Genomic DNA, 17,535 nt, shown 5'->3' with positions numbered 1-17,535 from the left:
CCTCATTAAATCATTAAGGGAAGGACACACTTATTTCACTCTGGTGAATATGTTTATAACTAATATTTTGATCAATAAATACATAATCTATAGTGTGTGTGTGCATACATGCGTGTACATGTGCATGTGGACATTGATTATCTTGCTAAACATTCTCAACACCATCTTCTCTTTCATTCTCTATAGGCTTAAAAGAACAAACACCACATTTATACCCTGACATAGTTTTCTAAGTAAAAACATTGCACCACTCCTCAAGTTATTGACTGTGTCTCTGTGTTGTTGTGTGGAGCAGCCCATTGTCACTGCCCTGCCAGAGGAGAGCGGTGGGGCCAGAGTCACGCAAATCAAAGCGGCGCATCATGGAGACACAGGTCAGTGCTTCTGTCTCGAACCAGGCATCAAGGGAGAGATCAGCCATCAGCCGCCCCCTCACTGCGTAGCAAAGAGCTGCCTGGCAATGGAATGACTTGTCAGTCACAATCAGTCAGTGTGTGGAGAAAAGGTTCTCATTTTAGCCAGTGTTGTTGTCTGTTTACATATTCTTCAACGCCTAGCCCAGCCTACCCATCATACACTATTGAATTGAAGCTGGTTTACCGTTTATGACTCGATCGAGTATGACAACATGTTATGGTCACGGGTTTAGAAATATATTTTTGACTATGAATAGAAAATACACATCCTTTTATACTACTGATCAGGCTGGCTCCCTTATCCTGAGACAATAAATGTTATGGAACGGTCGTATTTCAGCGAGCAGCACTTCCAGCAGACTGTTGTATCCTGAGCGAACATTAATCATCCTCCATCTTGGGGCAGGTTGGTTATCACAGGGAAAGTGCGAGGGGAAGGGACGCTGATATGCGGTGTCTGGGAGCGCTTCCAAGTGCACTTTGCAGTCGATTACAGTTTGGCCAGGTGGCGCTGGCACTTTGACAGTGCAGTATTGACAGAGCACCTCGATTTAAAGGGACAGCGTGCTAGTAAGGGGAGGGGATAATGCTAGCATACCACTGCTGTAATTACTGTATATGTTGTGGGTCACAGTCCAGCATTGGAGGGTGATAGAGCTGAGGGTGTGCTTAGAACTGAGGAAGCAAAGGATATATGGGATAGATTACTGATGTTTTGTTGTTAAGGGTAGCAAGCTCACACTGTAAGAAATGCTACCTCAGTCTCCACAATATGAATCTACTTATCATAGTCAGTGGACACCGCTTCAAATTAATGGATTTGGCTATTTGAGCCACACCCGTTGCTGACAGGTGTATAAAACCGAGCACACAGCCATGCAATCTCCATAGACAAACATTGGCAGTAGAATGACCTTACCGGCCGAGCAGCCGCACACAAGCCTAAGATCACCATGTGCAATGCCAAGCGTCAGATGGAGTGGTGTAAAGCTCACCGCCATTGGACTCTGGAACAGTGGAAAAGCGTTCTCTGGAGTGATGAATCACGCTTCACCATCTGGCTGTCCGACGGACAAATCTGGGTTTGGCGGATGCCAGGATAACGCTACCTGTCCGAATGCATAGTGCCAACTGTAAAGTTTGGTGGAGGAGGAATAATGGTCTGGGGCTGTTTTTCATTGTTCGGGCAAGGCCCCTTATTTCCAGTGAAGGGAAATCTTAACGCTACAGCATACAATTACATTCTAGATGATTCTGTGCTTCCAACTTTGTGGCAACAGTTTGGGCAAGGCCCTTTCCTGTAATGCAGGTTTAAAGCTGTCACGTGAAAATATGTATTTCATTTTGGAAAGACTAGCCCTCTGTACTAACAAAGTTCAAGCGTTTGTAATTACATTACATTTTTTTAATGATATTTATCAAATGTTACTGTATGTTAATAGACCTTGGTTTTTATTTAGATGTATTCACAAGCAGTATGGATTATTCTACAAAGGTAACATTAAAGGACATGAACTGAAGTATCGTGTCTAATGTGTGATTGGATCGACTGATTTGGCGTCAAAACACTAGCTAATCAGTGTTTCTCCTGTGTCCAGCCTTGTCTGCCCCCGGTCCCAGCCACCCCAATAGATCTGGTGCCATGTTGCCATGGCTACGTAGGTGGGACTAACCTCTACAACTCCAGGAAGTCGGAAGAGGAGCTGAATTTGGGGTTGGTACTGTTATTGTATTGGTTACACTTGACATAATGTATAACAAGTAATAATGCATTGTACTGCATTTACAGAGTGTTACTGTTTTTTTTACATCCTCAGTGATTTAGGCTACCCTTATTAGGCAATATGTGGGTGTGGAAATGCATGCATACATTGTTGCTTTTTGTCACCGTTTTTTTTTATCCCTGGTCTTTCCACAGCTCTCCACCTAAGAGGATGTTTGCCCTGTATCACCCAACCTATAACGGAGCCCCAGCCATCTCCAGAACCCTGCATCACTATAGGTCAGTATTAACCACAGCTCCTCTTGCTGTCCGGGGACTACCCTCAATCTAGACATCTAGAGAGGAAACCATAGCTGTGCCTGGATGACAACGGCAAAAAGTATGAATCGTGAAATATTAATCTCTCTCTCTCTCTCTCTCTCTCTCTCTCTCTCTCTCTCTCTCTCTCTCTCTCTCTCTCTCTTGCTCTCTCTCTCTCTTGCTCTCTCTCGCTCGCTTGCTCGCTCTTGCTCTCTTTAGTGCGGAAGACCCTTGTCGAGTGCCGCCCCCTTGCCTCCCCTTCTCCCTGTCATCGTCCCACCATCACCACCACCACCACAACAACCACAACAACCACAACCACCACCAGCAGCACCACCAGCACCAGCCTGGCCAGAAGTTAGATCCCTGCCCCTCCCTCCTGCTGCGTGACGTCCCTTCCTATCCGGGTGGCGTGGGGGGAGGGGGCGGGGGGGATGGGTCAGCTGCCAGGGGCTGGGGGGGCGGGGACGGGGTGAGGATTTTGGCGAGGCGAGTAACACCAGACGGGAAGGTCCAGTACCTCGTGGAGTGGGGGAACGTGAGCGTGTACTGAGAGAGAGAGAGAGAAGAGAGAGAGAGAGAGAGAGAGAGAGAGAGAGAGAGAGAGAGAGAGAGAGAGAGAGAGAGAGAGAGAGAGAGAGAGAGAGAGAGAGAGAGAGAGAGAGAGAGAGAGAGAGAGAGAGAGAGAGAGAGAGAGAGAGAGAGAGAGAGAGAGAGAGAGAGAGAGAGAGAGAGAGAGAGAGAGAGAGAGAGAGAGAGAGAGAGGAGGGGGAGGATCAAAACACCAGAGTGCTTGGCAGCAAAGAGGGGAGATTGGAGAGGGCTTGAGAGAGAGAAAAATAGATACAGATACAATGACTGTTGTGCAGGTGCCACAGAAATGTGTGGCAACATCAAGTACAAGCAAAACAAAAAAGGCAAATCCAGGTTGCTCAAACAATATCGCCTCCATTCTATATCATCACACTACGTGTTACTATATCTCCCTCTTTGCTAGTGTTTCCCCTATATTTGTACTGTATACCTTTGGAATATGCCTTTGCATTTATCATGTTTACGTTTGAAGATTGTATATACAGTATTTGATTATAGGCAATTTGTTACGTTACCTTTTGTCATACTTGATTTACATGATAGTATGTAATAGAAATATATTAGTAGGAGCCACAAGAGGGCTTTTGTTTTTATAGTTAGATTTATATATTCACAATATATTATTGAATGATTTGATTTGATGATGTGGTTGCATAGTGCCTATCTGGATTGTGCATCTGCAGATTGAGAAGTTTACCTGAATCAAGGGATCAGGTGATTGAAATGTCTGACATATATGATAACTATTCTATAAGGTTTTCTTCCTCATCCACCAATTGCAATTGAAGAGTCACAACAATATTGTGTAGGCTTTCACACACAGAATTAGTGTAAAATACATTCCAAACAAATATCAAAACATCTCTTCAAGATTAGTGATCAAAATCTTTGATCAGATAGCCATGGAAAATGGTTGCTCGTTGAGACAGATTTGTCTGTCAATATATGTTGAGGGGTGTTTTACATTCTTTTTGGGAAGACAAGTCAACATACTATGGTATTATGTGCAGGTGAAACTATTTGTACTGTTTTCCATTTTCAGGTCATAGACAGAGGAGTCAGCTCCTATCTTCCAGGTTACACTGAGGATGAGAGATAGTGTTAACTCTGGCCCACTTCCAAGCTGATACCTAAGCCCTAGTCTGGACACTAGATCTGACAAGATTGGATAGATATGAGCAATATGGCTTAAGTTTCATCCGGCCTATCAGAGGGCAAGGTGGAGCTTTCATCATATTTCTCTAATATCCAATCCTTTCAGATGTACCCAAATGTCTAAGGGGTTAGGGCTATGGGTGTTTGATTTGGAATTGGGCCCCAGAGATCATAGTGGAACAGGAGGTTGTGTATAGAACTCTAGAATATCATAGTGCAAGGTTCAGAGTTTATATTTATACAGATCTTTATTTCTGTCTTTTGTGGGATACAACACAGATAAGAGTAAATGTGTGAGTTTTATCCCCCAGAAGACAGATTGTGTTACAGGTGTAGTTACAGTAAATACCTAGATAAAACAATAGGCAGTAATACTGTTATAATCATGTCAACAGAAAACATTTTCAGTCATTTTTTTTAAACCACAACAAAGTGTCGCCCATTCCCCAGATTGAATGATGTGAACTATGCCATCTGTTACTTAAGCAATAAGGCCCGAGCGGGTGTGGTATATGGAAAATATACCACGGCTAAGGGCTGTTCTTACGCACAACCAAACGCTGAGTGCCTGGATACAGCCCATAGACGTTGTATATTGGCCATATACCACAAACCCCAGAGGTGCCTTTTTTGCTATTATAAAGTGGTTACCAATGTAATTAGAACAGCAAACAAGTAATTTTGTGTCATACCCGTAGTATACGGTCTGATATACGACATCTTTCAGCCAATCAGCATTCAGGGCTCGAATGACCAGGTTTATAATAGTGGATAGATGATTGCTCAGCCTGGTCTCATAGACTAGACGTAACCTAACCCTAACCTTAACCCAGTAACCTAACTTCTAACCCTAACCTTAACCCCTAACCCCTAGTGTAGTTAACGTTAGCCACCTAGCTAACTTTAGCATTAGCCACCTAGTTAAAGTTAGCCACAACAAGTTGGAATTCGTAACATATCATGCGGATTGTAATTCATAACATATGATACGAAATGGATGATGGACATCCACAAATTAATACATATCATACTAATTGGAGTGTCACGGATTTACATTTACTATGTTACGTCTACCCCTGAGTCCAGGTTGGATTGCTAAGGGTTTGGCATATTTCTAAACAGCAGTGCAGGTCAAATGCACCTCCCAACTCAGTCCTTCCCATCCCAGTTTAGGATTTAGATAATTCTCAGTGAATTTGGCTGTAGCTGAATAGGAAGAGGTCTCTGGAACCATCAGTTCGATGGTAATGAATGTATCTGTATGTTTTCTATGGTAAAGTATGTCTATAGACCCGTCAAGTGTTCGTTACTGTAGGTTATAGATGGAACTATACAAAATTACTTCAAAGGACTGGGGTGAATCTGATTTTGAGTTGAGGAACAAGAAGCTAAGAGAGTCTCTATAGTCTTCTCTTTTTTTATTTGTAGTCAAGTCCAAGTTTGATTTGATGTATTTTTGGACTTTTGGTCAAATTACGTTTATACATGTATAACCTACGCTGACACAGCTAATGTAAAATTTTAAAAATTAAAAGTTGCCCTTCACATCTTACCAATGTGCTTTGAGTGTTTTCTGTCCATTTCTTGTTTAACTTAAAATGTGTATAGGCCTATTTGTATTTACAGTAGGCCAGCCAATAATAATAAATGTTGAATTGCCCTTCAGGGACAATGAAGTTATATTCTATTATTTTCTATTCTATTCCATTTTATTCTATTGGTATAGCAATAGACTCTACGCACCCCATTCACATGCAGGTATTATGTGATGAATCAATGGCCCTTCTGCCAGGCAAACAGACTAGCTAGTCCTTATGGCTCTGTTGCCAAGAATCTCTTTGCCATGGCATGTCAAGAGCAGTTGATTCATTGCAGTGACATTTCAGATAGCCTAGTGAATCTTAGAGGGCTATGATGATGCATACTGCAGTAACTGTATGTTATCCTGTATAGATGGTGTCATTATAATTAGCAGATCACTATTGGCCTATACATAGGTTGGTTAGGTCGAAATGTATATTCACCATGAAAGCTTTGGATGTAATTCAGTATAATGCATGTACTTACTTACATTTCCCACTAGGAGGAGGTGTAAAGGAAAGATTAAAGTGCATTACCGTTCAGTCTCCAACTGCAGCTGCAAGAGCCAACCGCCAGGTGGTAGCCATAATCTAAATTTGACACGCTACTGTGCAGGCAGGTGAAGCAACTGATCCGATCAGGACGCCATGTTGGCTCTGTGGACCACTATTGGATCCAAGAGGAAATCATCAGCCAACTGCACACGTGATGTCATTCTTGCGCTTGATAATGTGTAGGTAGGCTCCATATCAATTTGTGCATGTGTGCATTGGACGAATACAATATGTATAACTACTTTTTGCTTTGGTCCTTTTAGGACACCAGCAACTTAAAATGTGTCGCTAAAAATGATCAATAGCCTTATCAATAATTTTGCCCATAATCTTTGCAATAGAACATAAAAGTGCAGGAATAAAGATGAAACCAGTTTGCTCTGAATTTAGAGCCTACAGGCAAAATATTTTTGGGGGTTCGTTTTGACATTTGAGATGAGTTGGTGTAAGTCATTCTCGAAGACCATTCATTTAGCCTACCCCTTGAGAATATATCAATTGACCATGATGTCACCAGATGTAGGCCTACAGCCTAAACTAAGTTTCAGACTTCCTAATAGCCTAGCTTATAGTCTACCACCAAAACGAGAGAATTATAGCGAACTGTAATGTAGGCTACCGCGTTATTGGCAGCAGCACGGATCTGTGTAGTGTGTTTGTGTGTGCGCGCGTTTGTGTGTGAGCGTGTGTGACTGTGCATGCAGTGGCGTGCGCGTTTGATAGCAGTAGAAGGGGCCGTATTCAATAAGGCGAATTTAGCCATCATTACTTCTTGCACTTCAAGGAGCAAACATGGAACATACAATGCATATATAGGCTATATATATATTGGAAAGCGCACACACGCGCGCACTCACTCATCCGCCCCCTTTCTCTCTCTCTCTCTCTCTCTCTCTCTCTCTCTCTCTCTCTCTCTCGTGTTTTCCCCCCACACCTCAATAACGGTGCGTGCGATAAATTTGTGCATATACTTTTATGCACGGGGATACATTTTCAATGGCTTTCGGCGGTCGTGGATTATAATTTCTATTTTTGATTTCAACAGCAGTGGAATATTGGCTACCATCGACTCCAATTGTGAATAGCGTATTCCTTATTTTCTGACTGGTGTGTGGTATTTTTTTTGCATGCGGAGAGACTGTCAAGACTCGAAGACCACGTTCAATGCCGTTGGAACATGTCCTATGTTCCCTTTCAAGGTAAGAGAACTGATATATTCCACTATTGCATCTCCCTCCCTCCCCTCCCCCTCGTCTCTCTCTCTCTCTCGCTCTCTCCATCATACAATACAGAATTGAGCAAAGGGGTGCGTTAACGCGGCATAGTGGAAACACAGGCAGGTACAGCAAGAAGTAGTGTCTTCCAGATAGCTACCTACCTGCTTTTATCACTGTGTGCCAGTCAATATGTCACTGTGCCTGTGCATGCTAAGAAGGATAGTTCATAGTGTTGCAATGTGCTGAGGTGTGCATGCCTGCTGGTATCATGGTCTTGCAAGTACACTTCCCTGTGTGCAACATCCATAGATCATGGTCACAGGTAGCCTACTGTATCTCCATGATACTGTGTGCAGTAAGGAGCCTGAAGGGGTACTTATTTGCTTGTTTTTGAGAGTTTGTAGTGGAGGAAAATGGTCCCTGAAAGTGTATGTTCAAATCAGTTCCCTTGGTATTGTGACCCTGCAACCATGACTAATGCTGTGTGAACAGAGTACAACTTGAGCTACTTCAATGTACAATGTTATGGCCACTTGAAAGTTTGGAGGGACTTTGAGGGATCCAAGGGTTGTATGGTACACTGAGTCCAGTCCCTATTACCAAAGTATTTCTGTACAGCAACTGCAAATCTTGTGTCAGGAGAATGTGTGTGTGTGTGTGTGACAGAGAGAGTGGGGAGAGAGTGAAAGAGAGGGAAAGAGAGAGAGAGAGGTAAAGGGAGAGCGACAGTGAGAGGGGGGGGGGGGAGATAGAGAGACTTTAGGCTGCTGAGGTGTGATGTCTTGTACAACCGGGTACAGTAAGGACACTGCTGTACTGGTGATGCATTGAAGCTCAAACCAAAATCATGTTCAGCAGCCAATACATGAATGTCTTAAAGTTATCAGTCATTCAAAGAGAATGACCGGTTCAAACTCTGTAATATTATGCTTTTGGTCATCTTCTAAGACATCACAAGCGGATATAGCCAAACGGCCTCTTGTGTGAGCACAGCAATAGAAGTTGGTTGCATAATATTTGTGAGATGTGAAGCTACTGTATGAGAGCCCACTCTGGAGAGATCACTGCCAGAAAAATGTGTGAACAGTAGTATTATACCTTCAAAACCCATGTCAATAGGCATGTACAGGCTATACTCTTTCCACTACAATAGATGGCACCATCAACCTTTTAGATGTAACAGGTTTTCTGGGAAGAGGAGTCTGCGTTTGAATCTCAAGGTAATGTTATCAAAAGGAAATCAGGTGATCAGTCACATCTTTTTTTACTTATGGCTGACTGAACACTAGTTCCCTATAAAAACACTTGTTTTATCTCTCCTTGACGAACACCATGCCAAAATGCATCAGTTTTGAAGTTGTTAGACTGAAAATGCCATAGAAATAAAGGCATTTTAAATAATATGCAGAGTGCTGCCTTGGCTCTCCTGTATTTTGTATTTTACACCAATGTTTATATGTTTGGGTCCCAATTCCATGGTTACTCAAAAGTAATTAGGCCTATATGAGTATCACATGTACATTTAATGTGAAGATAAGATACTGTAGGTCTCTCTCTCTCTCTCTCTCTCTCTCTCTCTCTCTCTCTCTCTCTCTCTCTCTCTCTCTCTCTCTCTCTGTCTGTCTCTCTCTCGCTCTCTCTCTCTCATGGTGCAGATGGACAGCATGGAGCACCAGCCAGCCACTGAGCCAACCCAGTCATGTCGATTTTACAGTAGTTTGATACAGCAGCTCCTGTCAAGCATGGGCATTCATTTTAAAGAGACAGTGCACCCCCAATGCACTGACTGCAGCACTCCTCTCATGTGACATAAGGGGCTGTCTTACACCCTCCGCCAATCGAGCTGTGCCAGGAACCATCATCTGTTAGGCTATTACTGTACTGTATGCTCAAGATCTACCGTGTTCGATGATCTGTCAGGGGAAAGGCTCATTCATTTTCCAATGGGTGTTGAGTACATTGGAGTTCTGTTTGCGGCGGTTTGAAGTGTTGTATTGAATTAATGCAAAAATTAGTAAATGATGCAACTCACTAGATACCATCTCGTCTGATGTAAATTCATTGTAGTGATCTGGCATTTTGTGAGTTAAAGTGCCTGCTGTCCAAGTTCCGTGATGTTGGGAATTAATTGGCCAACTTCCCTCAAGACGAGAAAAGTCAACATTCAAGAACATCAAGCATGACTATGTCTCAGCCTTTTCCAGCAATGCTAACAGCTAGCGTATACATGAAAGCAAAGACAATGTCGGTTGGTATCCTCAAGGAAATATCGTAGTCATAATTTCGGCCCACAAACATAAAGTCAATCAAAGTTAAACTGCCCCTCATTTGCTTGTATCTGCATACTGTTTAGCATATTCATGGCACAGTGCAGCGAACGTATGAATAAGCACAGGAGGTGGAGTAGAGCAGTTTGATGGCAATAATATTTATGCATATTAACATTTACTGGCAGATGCTTTAAGGTCTTTGGTTTTGCCCTAGTTCAACCAATGACTCGCCTCTATCATAAAAAGTGTTCATATTGCACCATGGACCATGACGCTATACGGCACAGCGAGATCGGGTCCAGGTTGAAACATGTTCCAGGTCATCAAGTATCATGCCTTGTGTTAGATAACCATACTTAAGTGAAAGTGTCCACCGCAACATGTGTCATTCTACCAAAGCACAGTATAAAATGTACACGGTTTCTTACAAAGTATCACAGTGCTCCAATGCCCTTGATGGTTTCTGAGTGTGACATGATAAAGTGTCCTCTGGGTAGTGTCAGGAAAAATGTTATTTTGAGGGCTGCCCCCCATAAGCCATGTTGTCTGCGGGGAAGGACATGTTTGTTGTGGTGGAAAGACCTTAAAATGATATTGTAATAATGCTAATAGCAGTAGCCCAAAAATGAAATCAGACAAACTGAATGTTTTTGCTACTGTAGTTTGCTTGAGTACTGGGCGAGCTCATGAACTATAATACACATTATCATTCACATTTCCTGTTGTTGCATGATTATTTTCCTGCTGTAGCAAACTGGCTCAAATTAAGATCCTAAATCTGTAGTCTATGGATATAGGGCCATGTCAGGGAACTCTCTCCCCCTTGAACAGTTCTAGTACAGTGAGTTCAGGTATGCCGCTAAGCCTCTGTCCACGGCTCCTCTCCCTCACTATCTCTCTGTTCCCCAGCAGTACTGACTGAACCTGCTGTGGTGAAAAGGCCGAGACAGACCCCATCCTCTAAGAGCCTTACTGCTGATTCTGGGGAAATCTACATAAGGATCCCATTAGAAATGAGTAGCTGGGAGAAATGGTTGCTTAGTGCAGACCACACCAAGGGAGGGGGGCCCACTTATTCAATCACACCGCAAAGCCTGGAGCCCAATGACTCAATGAGTTTGTGTTTAAAGGATGCTCGTCTTTTGATTGATCCTGTCAGGATTCACTCATTGCAAAAGGTCAGGATGAGCTATCTCCTCTCCTAAGCCAATCGGAGGGCTGCCAATCCGGCATAATGATGTCCCTGCGGATGGTTGGCTCACAGGCTTTCCAGACATTATGTCATTGGATCCCATGGATTCTCATGATGCACGGACAGAGATTGTGCCTTCAGACCTGGAGATATTCAACATACACTACCGTTCAAAAGTTTGGGGTCACTTAGAAATGTCCTTGTTTTCGAAAGAAAAACATATTTTTTGTTCATTAAAATAACATCAAATTGATCAGAAATACAGTGTAGACATTGTTAATGTTGTAAATGGCTATTGTAGCTGGAAACGGCAGATTTTTAGTGGAATATCTACATAGGCGTACAGAGGCCCATTATCAGCAACCATCAGTCCTGTGTTCCAATGGCACGTTGTGTTTGCTAATCCAAGTTTATCATTTTAAAAGGCTAATTGATCATTAGAAAACCCATTTGCAATTATGTTAGCAAGTTGAAAACTGTTGTGCTGATTAAAGAAGCAATAAAACTGGCCTTCTTGAGACTAGTTGAGTATCTGGAGCATCAGCAATTGTGGGTTCGATTACAGGCTCAAAATGGCCAGAAAAAAACAACTTTCTTCTGAAACTCGTCAGTCTATTCTTGTTCTGAGAAAGGAAGGCTATTCCATGCGAGAAATTGCCAAGAAACTGAAGATCTCGTACAACGCTGTGTTCTACTCCCTTCACAGAACATTCTGGCTATAACCAGAATAGAAAGAGGAGTGGGAGGCCCCGGTGCACAACTGAGCAAGAGGACAAATACATTAGAGTGTCTAGTTTGAGAAACAGACACCTCACAGGTCCTCAACTGGCAGCTTCATTAAATAGTACCCGCAAAACACCAGTCTCAATGTCAACAGTGAATAGGTGACTCCGGGATGCTGACCTTCTAGGCAGAGTTGCAAAGAAAAAGCCATATCTCAGACTGCCCATCTTAATATTTTATTTTTATTGGCCAGTCTGAGAAATTGCTTTTTCTTTGCAACTCTGCCTAGAAGGTTAGCATCCTGGAGTTGCCTCTTCACTGTTGACTCAGAACAAGAATAGACTGACGAGTTTCAGAAGAACGTTGTTTGTTTCTGGCCATTTTGAGCCTGTAATCGAACCCACAATCTACACTGTATTTCTGATCAATTTGATGTTATTTTAATGGAGAACAAAATTGCTTTTCTTTCGAAAACAAGGACATTTCTAAGTGATCCCAAAGTTTTTAACGGTAGTGTATATCACTATATTACTAATAGAAAAAATGATATTAGTCATGGAGTCATCATGGAGCAGTTATTGGATGTTTGTAGGGACGATTGAATGGCATAAAAAGCAGATTATGCCTAAAAACAGCAGGTTTCACTTGCAGATGTATAATAAAAAAATAACATTTAGTTGTTAAAGGTGTGATGTTAGGTTGTAATGTACAGATACATTTAGGATCTTAATTTGATCACCCTGTTGCAGGACTTTCCTGTAATGCAGGAAATGTAAAGCTTGTATTGTATTTGAGGTTTAAAAAGGCTTCTGAAGTTTGTAATTTCCACTTTGAAATTTCAGACTTGATTTTCCCTTACGAAAAATACATCAACCACTACAAAAATGTCCATTAATTATAATCGACATAATAATTCACATTTTCGGTTGCTGCATGATTATTTTTCCTGCTGTAGCAAACTGGCTCAAATTATGATCCTACATCTGTAAGATGAAACATGACTTTTATGCTTTTGGTTTATACACATACTGTACATTAATATTATTTATGTGCAATTAAATTATTTGCACAATATAGGGCTTTTTCAAACAACCCTCTCTGACCCTTTTCCGTCAAAGTATCTAAAATAAATGTCCTGTGATAGCTTGGGGGAGAGTCTGAATTCTACACCGTGTCAATTGAGATGCTGATAGTACAGCCTGTGATAAGTACCCCCTAAAAGAACACATTGTTAAATCATGGTCCTCTGTAGCTCAGCTGGTAGAGCACGGCGCTTGTAACACCAAGGTAGTGGGTTTGATCCCCGGGACCACCCATACACAAAAAATGTATGCACGCATGACTGTAAGTGGCTTTGGATAAAAGCGTCTGCTAAATGGCATATTATTATTATATTATAAATCACTACTGTGGTGCCTCAAGCAGGATTACAAATTGGAGAGTTGGGCTCACAAAGATAGTGCTCACTGAATCCTTGTACCTGGGACCCAGGGTTACAATGAGAACTAGGAGATATTGCACTGTAGGGTAGCTAATCAGTCACCTGTTGAGATGTTCAGTCCCAGACATTGTACGTCTATTTTCAGTGTTATGTGTACATTTCACACTTTTTTGTAAGTCAAGGGGGTAACACTTCATGTAGGATGTCATAATGTATAGACTGCATACATATTATAACCGGTTGTAAGAATGACGTGGTGGTCAAATCAGGCCATGACAGTAGCAGATAACCTCACATTACTCATTGATGTACCATAGAACTTAACATTTGAATGTTAATTTGTTTTCTGATAGGGCCTAAGGTTTAAGAGAGTTTCAGTAGCCAGTAATGATGTCATAATGTGCTGACAGGACTTTACAGCCATCTTATTACAGTGTTATAAAGGCAGACGGCTAAATCTAATGTGGTCTCCAAGCTTCAATATCATGCTAGCGATGGGCTAATTGGTCCCTCCTCACTTGTGATGCTAATAGGTGGCTGATATATGCAGTGTCAGTGTGCACCTTTACTAAAGGTGGTGAGAAAAGAGGACTGAATTTTCACGGGATGTACCTCTCATTCTCTTCAGATGCACAGATACTGCAGAGAAGAATGGTGCATTTTAATTAGCTGTAATTAAATACACTGATATGCTGATACCCAACAACAGGGCCATTGGACCCTGACATTTCAGAGTACTGCATTACCATTTTAAAGTGTTTCACTATTATACATTTAGGGTAGTGTCTCTACTTCAGGAAAATATTAGTCATTTTACAAGGCACACAAGAATGTGTGTATGCGGCGTGCGTGTGTGTGCTGTGCATGCTTTTGTGTGTGTGTGTGTGTGTGTGTATGTGTGTTTGCGAGTGTGCTTGTGTACGTCTATTTGTAGGATATTCATTTGATCACCCTGTTGCAGGAGCATTTGTGGTGTATTTGAGGTTTTAAAAGGCTTCTGAAGTTTGTAATTTCCACTTCGAAATTTCAGACTTGATTTTCCCTTACGGAAAATGTATCAACCCCTTCAAAATTATCCATTGATTATAATCCACATAATAATCCACATTTCCTGTCGCTGCAGGATTATTTTCCTGCTGTAGCAAACTGGCTCAAATTAAGATCCTACATGTGTGTGTGTGTGTGTGTGTGTGTGTGTGTGTGTGTGTGTGTGTGTGTGTGTGTGTGTGTGTGTGAGAGAGAGTCTGTGTGTGTTTTATTTTAGTGATTAACTTCTACTCTGAAGACCTCATAAAGGTTAGCAGGCTCACTCTGCATACCTGGCACTATATTTAGCATCTTATCTGCACCACATTTGAATCTGCACCACACAAAATATGAGTGCATTTCAACTGTATTTGCTTCCAAAGAAAATGCTGGCATTCATGCACTGTTCAAGTGATATGCCCTTTTGTTATTTCAAATAATGAATCATCTAAATTGGAGTGGATTGTTAAGAGAGACTGGAAATGCAATCCAATTTCTAATGTTTTTTATGTAAGATTTCTTTTCAGGAGGAAAGCTCCTGTCCTAATGGTTTTCAGAGAGCCTATCTTGCAGTTGTTGCTCTGTTTGGCATTTCAATGTGGAGTTGAGTTGTTCTGGATGAGAGTGGAGATAATGGCAGAACATCCTGATCTCTTTGATCAGAGGCAGAGTCTAACTGGTAGAAATGGACTGCTGAGACAGGAAGAAGTGAGACACCTATGAAACACTTTTAATTGTAGCTACGTGCTTCAATGCCATGTTTGAACACTCCTTTCCTCCATTAAGATACTACACTGGAATTCACACTCACTTTAACCACAGAACTGGCTTCAGAGTGTCTCAGTTTGTTTGACCTAGCGAGTGGTGAGTGTTCATATTAGCTGGGGGTGAAAAGTTGACTGAGATTGTGTTGACCAAGCAAGCGGGATGTCACAGCGGGATAACCCCTGGTTTGAGATGAAGAACATACCTATATATACTGAACAAAAATATAAACACAACATGTAAAGTGTTGGTCCCATGTTTCATGAGCTGAAATAAAAGATCCCAGAAATGTTCCAAACACACAAAAGCTTATTTCTCTGTAATTGTTTGCACAAATTTGTTTACATCCCTGTTAGTAAGCATTTCTCCTTTGTCAAGATAATCCATTCACCTGACAGGTGTGGCATATCAAGAAGCTGATTAAACAGCATGATCATTACACAGGTGCATCTTGTGCTGGGGACAATAAAAGACCACTCTAAAATGTGCACAACACAATGCCACAGATGTCTCAAGTTTTGAGAGAGTGTGCAATTGGCATGCTGACTGCAGGAATGTCCACCAGAGCTGTTGCCAGAGAATTGAATGTTAATTTCCCTACCATAAGCCGCCTCCAACGTCATTTTAGAGAATTTGGCAGTACATCCAACCAGCCTCAGAACTGCAGACCACGTGTATGGCGTCGTGTGGGCGAGCGGTTTGCTGATGTCACCGTTGTGAACAGAGTGCCCCATGGTGGCGGTGGTGTTATAGTATGGGCAGGTATAAGCTATGGACAGCAAACACAATTGCATTTTATCGATGGCAATTTGAATGCACAGATCCTGAGGCCCATGGTCGTGCCTTCCATCTGCCGCCATCACCTCATGTTTCAGCATGATAATGCATGGCCCCATGTCGCAAGGATCTGTACACAATTCCTGGAAGCTGAAAATGTCCCAGTTCTTCCATGGCCTGCATACTCATCAGACGTCACCCATTGAGCATGTTTGGGATGCTCTGGATCTACGTGTACGACAGCGTGTTCCAGTTCCCGCCAATATACAGCAACTTCGCGCAGCCATTGAAGAGGAGTGGGACAACATTCCATAGGCCACAATTAACAGCCTGATCAACTCTATGCAAAGGAGATGTGTCACACTGCATGCACACTGATATTGACTGGTTTTCTTATCCATGTCCCTACCTTTTTTAAGGGTATATGTGACAAAAGATGCATATCTGTATTCCACAGTCATGTGAAATCCATAGATTAGGGACTAATTCATTTATTTCAATTGATTGATATACTTATATGAACTGTAACTCAGTAAAATCTTTGAAATTGTTGCATGTTGCTTTTATATTTTTGTTCAGTATAGTTTCCTTTCTAGGTTAAAGTATAATGGCCTTACCATCATTCCACACTGCCATAGACTATACACAGTCGGTTTCCACTGACATGTGGTGCTGAACTTCGTAATACCGATTCATTCACTGTCCACTTCAGTGGTGCTGAATGCAGATGTAGAGTTTCAGTGCACTGCAACAGCTTTACTGTCAAAACAAGTTTGGTTTATTTGGTTCTACAGTTTACCTTTTTCACATACCACTATGCCAACTAAGGAGAAGGGAGAAATGAGAGAGTAAAAAAGAGAGAAAGCATGCATAATTATATATTTGTGCAACTTGATCAAAGGGGAGATAAAGTTAAATTACTCTTATTTTGTAGACCTCGGGCATACAGTGAGGGAAAAAAGTATTTGATCCCCTGCTGATGTTGTACGTTTGCCCACTGACAAAGAAATGATCAGTCTATAATTTGAATGGTAGGTTTATTTGAACAGTGAGAGACAGAATAACAACAACAAAAATCCAGAAAAACGCATGTCAAAAATGGTATAAATTGATTTGCATTTTAATGAGGGAAATAAATATTTGACCCCTCTCAATCAGAAAGGTTTCTGGCTCCCAGGTGTCTTTATACAGGTAACGAGCTGAGATTAGGAGCACACTCTTAAAGGGAGTGCTCCTAATCTCAGTTTGTTACCTGTATAAAAGACACCTGTCCACAGAAGCAATCAATCAATCAGATTCCAAACTCTCCACCATGGCCAAGACCAAAGAGCTCTCCAAGGATGTCAGGGACAAGATTGTAGACCTACACAAGGCTGTAATGGGCTACAAGACCATCGCCAAGCAGCTTGGTGAGAATGTTGACAACAGTTGGTCCGATTATTCGCAAATGGAAGAAACACAAAATAACTGTCAATCTCCCTCGGCCTGGGGCTCCATGCAAGATCTCACCTCGTGGAGTTGCAATGATCATGAGAACGGTGAGGAATCAGCCCAGAACTACACGGGAGGATCTCGTCAATGATCTCAAGGCAACTGGGACCATAGTCACCAAGAAAACAATTGGTAACACACTACGCCGTGAAAGACTGAAATCCTGCAGCGCCTGCAAGGTCCCCCTGCTCAAGAAAGCACATATACAGGCCCGTCTGAAGTTTGCCAATGAACATCTGAATGATTCAAAGGAGAACTGGGTGAAAGTGTTGTGGTCAGATGAGACCAAAATGGAGCTCTTTGGCATCAA

At 42.0% G+C, this 17,535-nt stretch overlaps 2 protein-coding genes across 2 annotated transcripts in view; one reads left to right on the top strand and one right to left on the bottom strand.

Annotated features, from left to right (window-relative positions):
• Positions 1-177, bottom strand: part of LOC311139982 (ral guanine nucleotide dissociation stimulator-like 2) — a gene marked incomplete at its 5' end in the record, with an annotated part of 9,398 nt that extends 9,221 nt beyond the window's left edge. The window contains one exon of the mRNA XM_084174967.1: positions 119-177. Coding sequence (XP_084031093.1) covers positions 119-177 — 59 coding nt within the window. The remainder of the gene's footprint in view (positions 1-118) is intronic.
• Positions 178-300: 123 nt separating this feature from the next.
• Positions 301-2,992, top strand: LOC311139981 (PHD finger protein 1-like; the record flags this gene model as incomplete). Its single annotated transcript, XM_084174966.1, has 4 exons — positions 301-374; positions 2,015-2,130; positions 2,335-2,418; positions 2,659-2,992. The coding sequence occupies exons 1-4, from the start codon at positions 363-365 to the stop codon at positions 2,990-2,992; spliced, it is 546 nt and encodes a 181-aa protein (XP_084031092.1). The 5' UTR covers positions 301-362.
• Positions 2,993-17,535: the final 14,543 nt, after the last annotated feature.

The sequence above is a fragment of the Coregonus lavaretus genome, assembly GCF_964263955.1.
Source record: "Coregonus lavaretus genome assembly, chromosome: 13".
Classification (NCBI taxonomy): Eukaryota; Metazoa; Chordata; class Actinopteri; order Salmoniformes; family Salmonidae; genus Coregonus; species Coregonus lavaretus.
This window is presented reverse-complemented; position numbering and strand designations above follow the sequence as displayed.